We start from the raw sequence: 14,406 nt of genomic DNA, 5'->3' as shown, positions 1-14,406 counted from the left end.
TATCTGAGAAAAAGACCAAGCTCTTTCTGGTCTCTCTCCCTAACAAATCGTAAGAGATGATGTGAAACAGTTGTTTCAGATGGTGACATTGTTAGTGGGAACTTGAGAGATTTTGCCACATTTCTTGCCTTTGGTTGGAGATTTTCAGTTGTCTTCTCCAGACTTTCTGCTGTCATGCTTTCCCCAACAGATCGCAGAATGGGTCGCCAGCATTTTAATATGTAGGCTGGTTGTTGCACCATCTCTTTGTGTGCAATTTCTTCTAGAATTTTCTGTAGATTGTTTTCAGTTGGAAGCACTGTGCAGCTGTGACTGCTGAGTACACTGAGGACTTCATCCATGTCAGCACTTTGGAAGTCTTGGAGTGCTTCACTTAAAACATCCTTCTCTGTTGGACTAATGTAATTGAAGAACACTTCCATTAGACTGGTGGCTGGTGAAGGAAGGGACAGTGCTTCTTTTAGAAAAGGAGGTGCCAGCTGAATTGGCAAATAATCAAAGCGCACCCATCCAATGGCAAAAATCCTTGCAACAGCTTCCCACTCTCTTTGTTGGTAACCGTGATGCAGAGTAGGGATCTTGTAAGTTGTTCCACAGGTTCTTGTTGCATAAAATGTGTCCCAGAATTCAGTAAGACAGTCCTGGAACACTCCTTCGCCGATGCCAACTTCCTCCTCGCCATTTTCCAGTAAACGTTTAATTGTTACATTGGCATGTAGAATGTTTTTGTCTGAGAAAGCCTGAATCATATCATTCACACAGTGAACTCTGCGAATTACAATTGTCTCACTTTCAGTCACATTTCTTGGGTTTTCAAAGAACAAGTCATTGTTTGTTGGCTCTTGGGTGTCTGTTGCCAGAGGTGGATCTTCTGGCACTGTTTCTACAGCATCTGTGATTTCATAGAATGAGCTACCTGGAACTGTATCTGGCTCAATTGGAACTGTTTCCAGTATTGTTTCAACAAACGTTTCATTCCCCCCACAATCAACATGCAAAGGTGAGTATACAAGTGTGTCAGAGACCATGTCAAAGGATGTGTTCATGTCATTACCCAGGAACACCACTTCATCATCAGAAGACTGGAGAACACCATCACTTGAGCTGACAGGTGTAAAAGGCAGGGAGTGCAAACTTCTGTTCTGATTGTTGCATCCTGAGCAACATGGAGTTACATCTGGTGTGGAAGTAAGCCGGGGTTTCTTTAGAGTCAGTTTTGTGTCTGTTTCATCACTCTGATCAGAATCATCATCTTTAAGTCTTGTGCACACATACAGTCTAAGCAGTCGGTAATGCGTTGCCTCATACAAGCTGCCAACTGTCTGATCTTCTTTGAGTGGTCCTTCAGAGCCAGTGACACAGAGCATGAAGTTGAAATCATCAGCATTCCCTTTTGCTGATTGACCATTAGGGAAAAAAAGTTTTCTCCCGATATTCAGAACATTTAACACAGTGTCTTCTTTTTTAACAACAATCTCTCGTGTTCCACCTCCTTTGGGTCTTCTAACTTGTTTGTAGCTGCTATCTTGGTAGTTCATCCAGCCGAGTTCAATTTTCCTTGTCTTGCTTTCAGCATTCTTATTGCCAATTCCATATGTTTTTTTCTGATTTTGAATTGCTGGTAGTTTCATTCTGTCTCTCAATCGGTTAATCAATTTCTGTTTTCTGTCTTCATTTTCAAAGTCCTCTGCATTTATTGGCGTCCAATTCTTTGCAAAGACCCTATCGCCATAACGAGGAATATACTTAGACAGTTCCTCTTCATTCAGTAGTTTGGCAACAGCAGGATCAATCTGAAACACATCAACATAATATTTTTAGCATGCCTTGTAGTTGTATGTGTCCTTATTTGAGCCACAATATACCACACTCTGTCATTCATATCTATCTATCTATCATTACAGAATTTAGATAATTTTTAAACACATTTTAAACACATTTTAAAACCTTTCCCCTTCCGGGGCCTAAACTGGGGACATTTTCTGCGCTTTGAATTTTGAACACTTAATTTGATGTTCCGAATATTTTTTCATCTTGAAAACTTAAAGTTGTATTTTTAAAAACTGAATATTTGAAGTCTTAGAAATCAGAACAAAAATCTGCTGTTTGAAAATACATCTATTAGAAAATTTGCGATTTGAAAATTCAGTTGTGTTCAATTTCAAATGTTCAATATTCAAGTATAACAAAAATTGATTGTTATATGCTTATTCAGTTTTGTTAAATGACACTTGTCAATAATTCAAATTTGTACAATTCAAATTCAAAAAGATTTGTGATAATGTGAGCTCCATAGACTTGTGTAATTCCAGAATGAATCAACGATTTTTGAACGAATCTCTTTTTCATCAGTCACTTGTCGCCACCTGCCGGCGTTATGGTGTAGCTGTAGACAATAGTGTTTATGTCCGAACTATACACTTTTATTCCAGTACTTTTGTGATTATTTGGATGTTTGTAACAGAAACAGCGACACAAAAGCGTGTGTAAAGATGTCTAATAAACATTAAACTGTTCTCTCTAGGCAGCGCGAACGCAGATTTGAATGTCACACTTTAATAGACATAGCTGAATTCTGTCATTTAGAAACAAGATTGCATCGGTAGCATATGGCACCTGTAAAATGAATCATATCATTTTTGTAAAGCTTCTTTAAAGAGGGATCGAATTCTGCTTGCATCATAGTATCATTCATTTTCTGTTTATCCCATTAAAGGTGGTTTGAAACAATCCGTATTATATCACTGGTTGCGCTATGTTCCTCCAGCTAGTACGGATTTACTCATTATTAAAACAGTGGCTATGAAACATGCATTATTAGTTTGACCACAAAACAGGAATAGCAGACATCGTGTTAATCTAGAATCTTAACAAGTGACATACCTTATCTTCCTCCATTTTTGTCAGGTTCTCCTCGGGGACACCCCTCTCTCTCAGTGCAGAGATAAAATCCATATTTGCGGCAGGCAATAACGTTATGATGGAGATTTCAGCCGCCAGTGCGAAGCATTCCCAAGCCACGAGATTTTCTCGCGATAGTCGTGAGAAACGGAATTTTAGTCGAGATCAGGAGGAAAATTAAATCATGATAACCAGAAAACAACTTTTGTTATGTCGAGATCACGAGAAAATTAATTCGTGATAACGAGAAAACAACTTTTGTTATGTCGTGATAACGAGAAAAATAAGTCATGATAACGACAAAACAACTTTTGTTATGTCGTGATAACGAGAAAAATAACTCGTGATCACGACAAAACGAGAAGAAAAAAAAATAACAATGCATGGCCTCTTAGGACTTCCGTATTTTGAGGATATTTTATGATTGTTACGTGACAGACGTGCTGGATGAACGAGACGAAGTCGAGATCAACAATTAACACTATATTTAATATCTTCTTCAAGGAACAGACAGGAACAGGCAGGATAATCCACACACATGTAACAATAACATCAAATAAAGACCGACATCAACTGAACTGAAAGACAAACTTATAAAGGGTGACTAATCATTAAACACAGGTGACTAATTGTACAAGGACAGGTGCAGGGAATCACACTGACGAAGGGCTAAACCAAATGATAACAAAATGACAGGGGGAGACAATGGGAGAAACCAATAGAACAGACATGAACTGACAGAACTGTGACAATGATAGTATTAAATTTTTATTCAAGTTTAATGAGCTATTTTTCCATTAAAATTAACTAAACTGAGCCTCTTAATTTTTTCGGGTCACACTTGCTGCTTGAAATCTAACTTTTTTGGGGGAAAATTACTTTTATATATTATTGTTTAATAATATATTTTGATTATTATTTAGCATTTTGAGGATATTTTATGATAGTATTAAATTTTTATTCAGGTTTAATGAGCTATTTTTCCATTAAAATTAATTAAATTGAGGCTCTTAATTTTTTCAGGTCACACTTGCTGCTTGAAATCAATTTTTTTTTTTTTTTTTTTTTTTTGAAAATTAATTTTATATATTATTGTTTAATAATATATTTTGATTATTATTTAGCATTTTGAGGATATTTTATGATAGTATTAAATTTTTATTCAGGTTTAATGAGCTATTTTTCCATTAAAATTAATTAAATTGAGCCTCTTAATTTTTCGGGTCACACCTGCTGCTTGAAATTAATTTTTTTTTTTTTTTTGAAAATTAATTTTATATATTATTGTTTAATAATATATTTTGATTATTATTTAGCATTTTGAGGATATTTTATGATAGTATTAAATTTTTATTCAGGTTTAATGAGCTATTTTTCCATTAAAATTAATTAAATTGAGGCTCTTAATTTTTTCGGGTCACACTTGCTGCTTGAAATCAATTATTATTATTATTTTTTTTTTTTTGAAAATTAATTTTATATATTATTGTTTAATAATATATTTTGATTATTATTTAGCATTTTGAGGATATTTGATGATAGTATTAAATTTTTATTCAAGTTTAATGAGCTATTTTTCCATTAAAATTAATTAAATTGAGGCTCTTAATTTTTTCGGGTCACACTTGCTGCTTGAAATCTAACTTTTTTTTTTTTTTTTTTTTTTTTGGAAAATTAATTTTATATATTATTGTTTAATAATATATTTTGATTATTATTTAACATTTTGAGGATATTTTATGATAGTATTAAATTTTTATTCAAGTTTAATGAGCTATTTTTCCATTAAAATTAATTAAACTGAGCCTCTTAATTTTTTCGGGTCACACCTGCTGCTTGAAATCAAATTTTTTTTTTTTGAAAATTAATTTTATATATTATTGTTTAATAATATATTTTGATTATTATTTAGCATTTTGAGGATATTTTATGATAGTATTAAATTTTTATTCAAGTTTAATGAGCTATTTTTCCATTAAAATTAATTAAACTGAGCCTCTTAATTTTCTCGGGTCACACTTGCTGCTTGAAATCAATTTTTTTTTTTTTTTTGAAAATTAATTTTATATATTATTGTTTAATAATATATTTTGATTATTATTTAGCATTTTGAGGATATTTTATGATAGTATTACATTTTTATTCAAGTTTAATGAGCTATTTTTCCATTAAAATTAACTAAACTGAGCCTCTTAATTTTTTCGGGTCACACTTGCTGCTTGAAATCTAACTTTTTGGGGGGAAAATTAATTTTATATATTATTGTTTAATAATATATTTTGATTATTATTTAGCATTTTGAGGATATTTTATGATAGTATTAAATTTTTATTCAGGTTTAATGAGCTATTTTTCCATTAAAATTAATTAAATTGAGCCTCTTAATTTTTCGGGTCTCACTTGCTGCTTGAAATCTAACTTTTTTTTGGGAAAATAAATTTTATATATTATTATTTAATAATATATTTTGATTATTATTTAGCATTTTGAGGATATTTTATGATAGTATTAAATTTTTATTCAAGTTTAATGAGCTATTTTTCCATTAAAATTAATTAAACTGAGCCTCTTAATTTTTTCGGGTCACACTTGCTGCTTGAAATCAATTTTTTTTTTTTTTTTTTTTTTTGAAAATTAATTTTATATATTATTGTTTAATAATATATTTTGATTATTATTTAGCATTTTGAGGATATTTTATGATAGTATTAAATTTTTATGAAAAAATAAGAGCTATTTTCCATTAAAATTAATTAAACTGAGCCTCTTTATTTTTCAGGTCACACTTGCTGCTTGAAATCTAACCTTTTTTTTAGGAAAATAAATGTAATATATTTTTGATTAATAATATATTTTGATTATTATTTAACATTTTGAGGATATTTTATGGTAGTATTAAATTTTTATTCAAGTTTAATGAGCTATTTTTCCATTAAAATTAATTAAACTGAGCCTCTTTATTTTTCGGGTCACACTTGCTGCTTAAAATTTAACTTTTTTTTGGAAAATTAATTTTATATACCCTTATTGGTAACACTTTAAATTAAGGTACACATATTCACTATTAACTAATTGCTTATTAACATGATTATTACTAGCATATTGACTGCTTATTAATACTTATAAAGCACATATTAATGCCTAGATTACATACGTAACCAGAGACCTTTTTTTAGATGCAACCTTAAGACTAAGGTTCATCAGTTATAGTAGTTGTGTGTTGTAATGGATTTGTTAATTGTGAAGAGCAGGCAGCTTTAGAACAGGGAATGGGTAAGGGTTAATAAGTCTCCAACTACTAGTGAATTAGTAATGAGCAAGACCTCACTTTAGAATGGGTAACATATTCAGAATTAAAAAGACTTAATTTAGAGTTAATTGGACACTATTAACACTTGTAGTTATGTGTGTTGTTACATAAGAATAGACCATATTTATTAAGTGTTATTAAGAGAGAATGACTATTCTTCTGCTACTACCAGCTTAATAAGCCCATAATAAGCAAAGCGTATTAAGATCATAATTCTCATACAACAACTGCCTTACTTACTCCCAATAAGCAGTAACTATGAGTTAATTGAAGAAAAACTCATAGTTAATGGTCTGTTAGGCGTAGAATAAGGTCGTGCAGAGTAAGGCATTAATATGTGCTTTATAAGTACTAATAAGCAGTCAATATGCTAGTAATAATCATGTTAATAAGCAATTAGTTAATAGTGAATATGTGTACCTTAATTTAAAGTGTTACCAAAAATAAAGTAAATGTAAAAATCGATAACACAGCCATTAACACATGTTTTAAAGCTTGTATTAAATTTATTATTAAATTTGTAAAGCAAAACCTGCGTTTCTGCACATGCGCGGTGCAAATCGTGTAAACAACTAGCTGATTAGTAAGTTACTAGCATGATTCTAGCATGACTAGCATGTTGCTAGCATGACAAATGTGTCACTGGCATGTTGCTAGCATGACTAGCATGTCAATAGCATTATGCTAGCACGTCACAAGTATTATGCTAGCATGTCACTAGAATGATGCTAGCATGTTGTTAGCATGTCACTAGCATGATGCTAACATGACTAGCATGCCGTTAACATGTTGTCAGTATGGCTAGGATGTCACTAACATGTTATTAGCATGACTAGCATGTCACTAACATGTTATTAGCATGACTAGCATTTCACTAGCATGATGTTACCATGACTAGTAAGTCACTAGCATGATTCTAGCATGACTAGCAAGTTACTAACATGATTCTAGCATGATTAGTATGTTACTAGCGTGATTCTAGCATGATTAGATGTTGCTAGCATGTTGTTAGTATGGCTAGCATGTCACTAGCATGTTATTAGCATGACTAGCCTGTCACTAGCATGTTATTAGCATGACTAGCATTTCACTAACATGATTCTAGCATGACTAGCAAGTTACTAGCATGATTCTAGCATGATTAATAAATTACTAGCATGATTCTAGCATGACTAGCATGTCATTAGTATGTTGTTAGGCATGATTAGCAAGTTGTTAGCATGACTAGCATGTCACTAGCATGATACTAGCATGTAACTAGCATGATGCTAACATGCCAACATATCGTTAATGTTGTTAGTATGGCTAGCATGTTATTAGCATGACTTGCATGTCACTAGCATGACTAGCATGTAACTAGCATGTTTTTTATAGAGATGCACAGATTGCAATTTTCTTGGCCGATACCGATTCCGATTTTTGCCGATTTCCGATTTTATTTTTTTAAGAGCTGTAATGAAAGCATAGGCCTATACAGAAATATTTTCTTTAATTAAATTTATTTTATAATAAAATATTTTTTTTAAACATTATCTTCTTACAACAAAATAACTTTAACAACAAATTAAAGTGCTTTGTGACTTAAAAAAGGTATAAAATTAGTTCCTGTAACTAACATAGTATAGTTATACTAGCAAAAATCTTTTCCTCTATGTACATTTTTATTTTATAATAAAAGAAATGTATAAACATTGCAGCATCTTCTCATATTAAAATAACTTTAACGAAATAAAGTGCTCTGAGCCTTGAAAACATTAGAAATAAAATATAAGTAACAAAGCAGGCATACAAAAATCTACTTTTCTTCAATTAATTTTACATGGATTTTTTTAAAACATTAATTACAGGATCATCTCACAACAATAACTTTAATAACAAAAAGTGCACTGTGTCTTCAAACAGGTAGAACTAACAAGTTAGTACTAAATGCTATTACTTGAGCATTAATGGCAAATTTTCCTTGATAAAGAGAAGCATTTCTGTCTTGTCAGCAGTTAATCCAACGGTACTACACTTCGTAACATTCATTCACATATTTGCGCTACGCCACCGCATACAGCGTCTTCACACAGATGAAACTTACTAGAGAAGTGTGACATAAATGCATCTGTGCATAAATACAAATTAAAGTCACGTCGTGCACGCTTTAATTACCTTCAAATGGAACATATACGCTCGCTTCGAACTATTAGCGTGTGAAGACGCTGCATGCGATGGCGCAGCGCAAATATGTGAATGAATGAAAGTGTAGTAAACGTCAACGGATTTTCCCTGGAGGAGGGAGCAAATAACACTGTGCAGGGACTGTCAATCAGAACACAGTTCAGTCACAGAACTTACTTCTAACGAGTGGGTTATCTGAATCATGTGTGTTAACTAACAGAGACATGCAAAATACACAGAGCGGGGGCACGATCCACCACATGTCCAGCAAAGCTAAACAAACGCGTGGTTCGTGGTTGTTCCCTCACGTTGTATTTTGGCCTTATAAATGTTACAAACTGCAATCTTTGTGTCATCTTCACTCACACCAAAGACATGTGTGCGCGCGCGTGGCTGTGACGTAATTGCATGCACCGCTGGCAATAAAGGGATCGGCTAGGAATCAGCAAGAGGAGAAATTGACCGGCCGGTCACCGATCCGGGCCGATCATGCCAGAAATCGGCCGATTCCCGATCACTAGCCGATCAATCGGTGCATCTCTAGTTTTTTATCATGACTAGCAAGTCATTAGCATGTTTTTAACATGACTAGCAAGTTACTAGCATGTTATAGCATGACTAACAAGTTACTAACACGTTCTAGCACGACAAGCATGTAACTAGCATGTTTTTAATCATGACTAGCAAGTCACTAGCATGTTTCCAATATAATTAACAAGTTATTAGCATGTTCTAGCATGACTAGCATGTAACTAGCATGTTTTTTTCATGACTAGCAAGTCACTAGCATGTTTCTAACATAATTAAGTTATTAGCATGTTCTAGCATGACTAGCAAGTCCCTAGCATGTTTTTAGCATGATTAACAAGTTACTAACATGTTCTAGCATGACTAGCATGTAACTAGCATATTACATGCTACTAGAGTACAATCAAAACTTTATTGGCATAATTGTTGTAAGATGTAAATAGGGATTAATTACACATATAATTTATAATTTAGCTCAAAGGGAATCGAATATGATTCAATAGGGAATTTGAACAGAATCGCTGTTTTACGGCTGTTCCAGAGTCGACCCGCGATTCTTTCACAAGCCGTTTGACAGGAACTCTGCAATGGATATTACTATCCAGAATATAGTGAAAACACTATATATTAGCACAGCAGCAAAATCAGCAGTTTAAGGCAATAACTTGTAAGCACAAAACACAAGATACTTATCTTTTCTAATAAAAATATGATTTTAATGGATAAACCTAACACATACAAACTAAACTAACATAAACACACGCATTCACACAGGTTGCAGAAAGAGAAAGTGAGGAAAGAATGAGTTTAAAGGAATGAAAATATGAAGTCCCAAGTTATAGCAATATGTGCAATTGCTTAGACCTGAACAACCATCAATCACTTAATTAACCCTCGTATTGAGTCTCTCAAAGAGGTTATTAAACTTTATCAAATGCACCAGTTCAGTTAGAACCTGGAAGTTACTTGCGCGTTGCCTTTGGGAATTCCTTTAGTTGCGTCGCTTCAGAAAGGGGCTTTCCCGAGGTTGCTGATTGGTTGGTTCTGTGGTCCTTTGTGTGCTTGGGCGTTGGCTGGATATGAGAGTTGCGTGCTGTTGAAGTTGAGGTCAGCGAAGACGTTTAGGTCGGTCGCGGCTTGCACAAACTTAACTAGAAACGAAACTCTCAACGGAAAGAAAAAAAAAAGATTAAAGAAAAAGATAGAAGTGTGGTGATCTCCTCATGTTTCCTTTAGATGAGGAGGCTGGCATTCAGGCCAGGCGGCGTCGAGACGCGGCGGCGCGAAGCACGTGAAGAGCGTTGTAAGGAGTAAGAAAAGTTGCAAGAGATAAGAGAGATTTTAGGGTGTCCTGGGTATTTAAACTCAGCTTTTGGACACATCCCCAAATGGTGTCTTGACCAATTAGAACAATGTCCGAAGTCCGGTGGACTGCTGGTTCCTCCTACCAACCATAAATCACAATGTTATCTTATCAGTCCCTTGGGTCCCAACTTTCCAGCTCTTGGCAAAGTTAAATTTGGACATGATTTCGATAACATTACTAAAATACATTTTACAAAGAATTGACTTATAGAAACATTTCAAGAGTCTTATTTCAAACTCAGACATATCAAACATCAATATAAACCATTAAACTATTCAATAGTTATCAAAAGGGACATACACAATGAGTGATTAAAACATAATAGACAAATGTGTGGGTTACATATATGATAGGAAGTTATACATAGAAATGAGGAGTTGCTCCTTAGTTCTTTAGCACATTTTAGGCGCATATGTACATCAATAGACAGTTTTCTGTGCCCTTCTGTGGACGTAAGGGTGTGTTCTGTGAGGGTCTGTTCTCTGGCTGGGAGTCAAAAGGTTAGGGAAGGAATTTCCGTTGTGTCCTGTGTGTGGGGGAAAACCAACCATATCGCTAATGACTTTAATCATGTGATGTTCAAGATGTGCATCTCTTTGACAATTAATCTTGGTTACTTGCTCCAAATTTGACAATCTCCTTCCTTGGAAAGTGTCCTTTTGTGTTAATGTTGCAAGTTCTTGGTTAGTTAGGTCTGCTTCAGGCTGGCGTTCTGGCGCCAGGCTATCAAACGTCAGATTTATGACGGGCCTCTTGTGGAATGTACGTCTGTAGAAGTGTTCTAACTTCTAATCGACTCTCTTAAATTGTCTGATTCGCGCTGAAATCCTACACATCCCCCTTTCGATCGGTGATGTGTTGTTGGCAGAAGACATCGACGAGCGCTGGAGAAACACAGGCAGAAGAAGCAGACAGAAACACAGCAAACAACAAGACAACACTTCCAGGGCAGTTACTGTACCGGTGCATGGCATTACGTTATTAGGGTACATGTAGTACCTGGAAAATGGTCGAATTCACCTAGATATTGTTGTTCAAATTTGTTTTCGTATAATGATGCTTTGATCAAATTTTGTGATTAAATTTGTTTGTTTATTTAAGGTTTTAAATTTAGAGACGTTCTGGTGACATCTGTGGTAAAATGATTTGACCTATCTTGCATGGAGCTCTCTGGCTCCCATTCAGTTCAGAATGGTTTGCGGATATTAGGTGTGGCAAGTCAATCCTAATATCAGACCTTTGACCCTTGTAGGGTGGCTAGGAGTTTCACCTGCTAAAGCAAGAGGGGAAGGAAAGCGATAGGCAAGAGGAAAAAAAAAAAATACAAAGAAAATTAGCTGCGGGTTTTACTAGTCAGGGTTGCGAGTACTATTGAGCTAGGATGGCAGGTGCAGCTGATGTGTCATGTACCTTAACATAGTGTCAGGTGTTCTACCTGGGGTGAGGATAGTTGCATGTTCCTTCCTGGTGGATGTAAACTATGTTAAGCTGAGATTTGAGTATTCTACTCGTGGGAAGAATATGGTTGTCAAAGGTGTTATCAGTAGGTGTGGTTACCTCTGGGTTGTGAATGTTAATTGTGTAGTGTATGTATGGTCAGATCTGTTTCAGTCTGTTTTGGTTCCCCCTTTTCTTGTAGGTCGGTGAAGATGCTCTCTGCATCCTTGGCTTGGATGAGGGTGTGTTCAGATGGGGGTCGGTCCAGCTAGGCAGGAAGCTCTTTAGCAGACAGTCGGAGGTAGTTTGGCATGGCTGTGTGAAGCTGGGGTGCAAAACTTTGTCTCCTATGTTGCATTTCACTTGTGATGCCTTCTGGTTGTGGCAGACTTTCTGACCTACTGTGCTTTAGTGGTTGCTGTTGCACAGACATGAATGTGGTTCGTAGAGTCGAAGTTCATTTGACAGTTTCTTTGTAAGTGATGGGTGACTGAGGTGATGTTCTTTGGTACCTCAGAGTTTTATCAGCGGTTGGCCGTGAGAGACTTGTTTGTTCTGGGTGGTTGTTGAACAGGTGCTTGTCATCTCTTATGCGGTGGTGTACCAGGTGATCGTCGGCCTTCCGTTCTGTCGCTGGTCACAGCGAGCATGACTTCTGTTTCTAGTCATTTGTGTCTAGCTGGTTTTCAAGGAACTCTTTCAGTTGTTTCATGACTTGTTCCATGTCTTCTGAGGGTGAACAGTCTTGTTCTTGTGTAGACTTAGCACTGTGGGTGTCTAAGTGGTGCTGATGTGGGTTCTGTCTTTGCTTACCCACTCTAGTTGTTGTTGGACAAGCCGGTCGTTTGGCTTTGCACGTCCAGTTAGGTTTCCAGCTGATCCTTTCTTTTGGGCTTCTTGAGAAGTGTGGCTGGTCCCATGGCTTTTCCCAGCAGTTGGGCTGATAGCTGTTGCGGACATGGGGCTCACGTTCTCTTTGCTCTTGATGGAAGACTCGGGTGTTGTGATGCCACTGGGTGTCGTCCAGTGCAAGGCTTGAGTCTTCGGTTACAGAGTTCAAGAGTGTGGAGGTTTTGTTACCTTTCTTTGAGGTCAACTTTTGCTTGGTGTAGGCCTTCTGTGTTAGATCGCGCAACTGTTGGATGGTCATGGAGCGCGGACAGGCCATGACGCCGAGGTGACGACTGACTCCAGGGTGCAGATTTTTCAGAAAAAGGCTTTTGAAGCTCACCTCTTCTTCAAGGTCAGGTTTGTTGTGTGCACCGAAGTAGGCTTTTCGGAGCCGGTTATAGTAGGCTTGTGGCGTCTCTTGTCGACCTTGTTTGGTCTCCAAGGCGGTTAACAGTCCATATTCAGACTCAGGGTCTGTAAACTCTTTGATCAGGACCTCACAAAGTAGCTGGTAGTTTGACTTTGTGTGACTGAGTTGTCAATCTATGAAGTTTCGTATCTCGACACTTGACGTTGCTCTTAAGAGGTACAACCTGTCTCTGTCAGTCACATGGGGTCTCATTTCTAAATGAAAATTAATATCTTGCAGGTGGGCCTGGATGTCGTGGCCCTCTTTGGAGTTCGGGTCAAACTGGCTGATGCTTTTAGACAGCTTGTTGAGGTCTTTGATGGTCAACCCAGGTGCAGTTCCAAGGTCTGCTTGGATGGGGTTTCTGCTTTCAGTGGCAGGAAAGAGCTGTGTGGCGAAGGCTAGTGATGTTTCGGGAGGTGGCGCTTCACTTCCTTCGTTGGATGTCAGTTCTTGGATGTGAGACTTAGCTCTGCTCAGCAGTGGTGAGGCTGAGATATGCTTCGCTCTTCTTGGCTCTTGTTCCAGCTCATAAGCATATTTTAACTCTTTTCTGACCACGTAGAGCTCATTGTTGGCATTGTCTAGATGTTGGGTCAGATTGTCTATGTCAGTGCTGTACCTTTCAAGGTGGTTTTCTAAAGCACTGATTTCAGCATTCTTGTCGCTGATGTCGTTCTTGGCTTTCTCTAGTAGCTGTTTGGCATACTGGAGTCTGTTTACCAGGTCTCTCTGGGCAGCCTTTGCTTGTTGCTGGTCAAGTTGAGCTGTTGCCAGGGCTGCTTGGAGCCTTTTAACTTGTTCCGCTGTTTCCTGCTCCCTCTCGTTGGGTGCTTTGAGTTGATCTTGAACTTTCACTTCCAGCTTGTCTATGCGGCGTTGAGCACGTGACAGCTCCTCTTGAAGATGGGTGATGTGCTTGTCGCTCAGTTTCAGCTGGGTTGTGAGGGCATCGCTTAGGGAGCTGGTGATTTTGACTAGCTCCTCGTGGTTGTTGTTCTGGCTTGAATCTTGTGTCAGGAACCTTCTCATTAAGAATAATAACAGTTCAAAGGTCTTGGGGGTGAGGCTGTCCGTCATGCCTCTCAGCCAAGTGTTCACATCTTCCCCATGGGCAAGTGGGTCTGCAGTCTGTGGCATGTTTGCATGCTGAGGAGAAGGGAGACTGACACAGATCTGTGTGAGGTAGAAGCCTATGTGTGGTGGGACAACTAAGTGTTGTGTCAGTGATTGTGAACCCCTAATGAAATGTGGTGATGATAGTGTTGGTCTCAGGGTGTCTAGGTAGACTAGTGATGTGAAGACTTCGTCACTCTAATGAGGAAGAGGAAAAAAGAGAAAAAGGTGAAAACAAGTCAGTGAAATAAAACAATTCCCTTTTCCAATGGGAGGAATTTTACT

At 36.7% G+C, this 14,406-nt stretch overlaps 1 gene segment (V, D, J or C); it reads left to right on the top strand.

Annotated features, from left to right (window-relative positions):
• Positions 1-2,980: 2,980 nt before the first annotated feature.
• The window catches only part of LOC141318449 (Ig kappa-b4 chain C region-like), a 29,139-nt gene continuing 17,713 nt past the window's right edge, over positions 2,981-14,406 (top strand). Inside the window, 1 exon segment of the C gene segment in view lies at positions 2,981-3,041. Coding sequence covers positions 2,981-3,041 — 61 coding nt within the window.

The sequence above is a fragment of the Garra rufa genome, chromosome 1 (genome assembly GCF_049309525.1).
Source record: "Garra rufa chromosome 1, GarRuf1.0, whole genome shotgun sequence".
NCBI classification, from domain to species: Eukaryota; Metazoa; Chordata; class Actinopteri; order Cypriniformes; family Cyprinidae; genus Garra; species Garra rufa.
The sequence above is the reverse complement of the archived record's forward strand: the minus strand, read 5'-3'. Positions and strand labels throughout refer to the sequence as shown.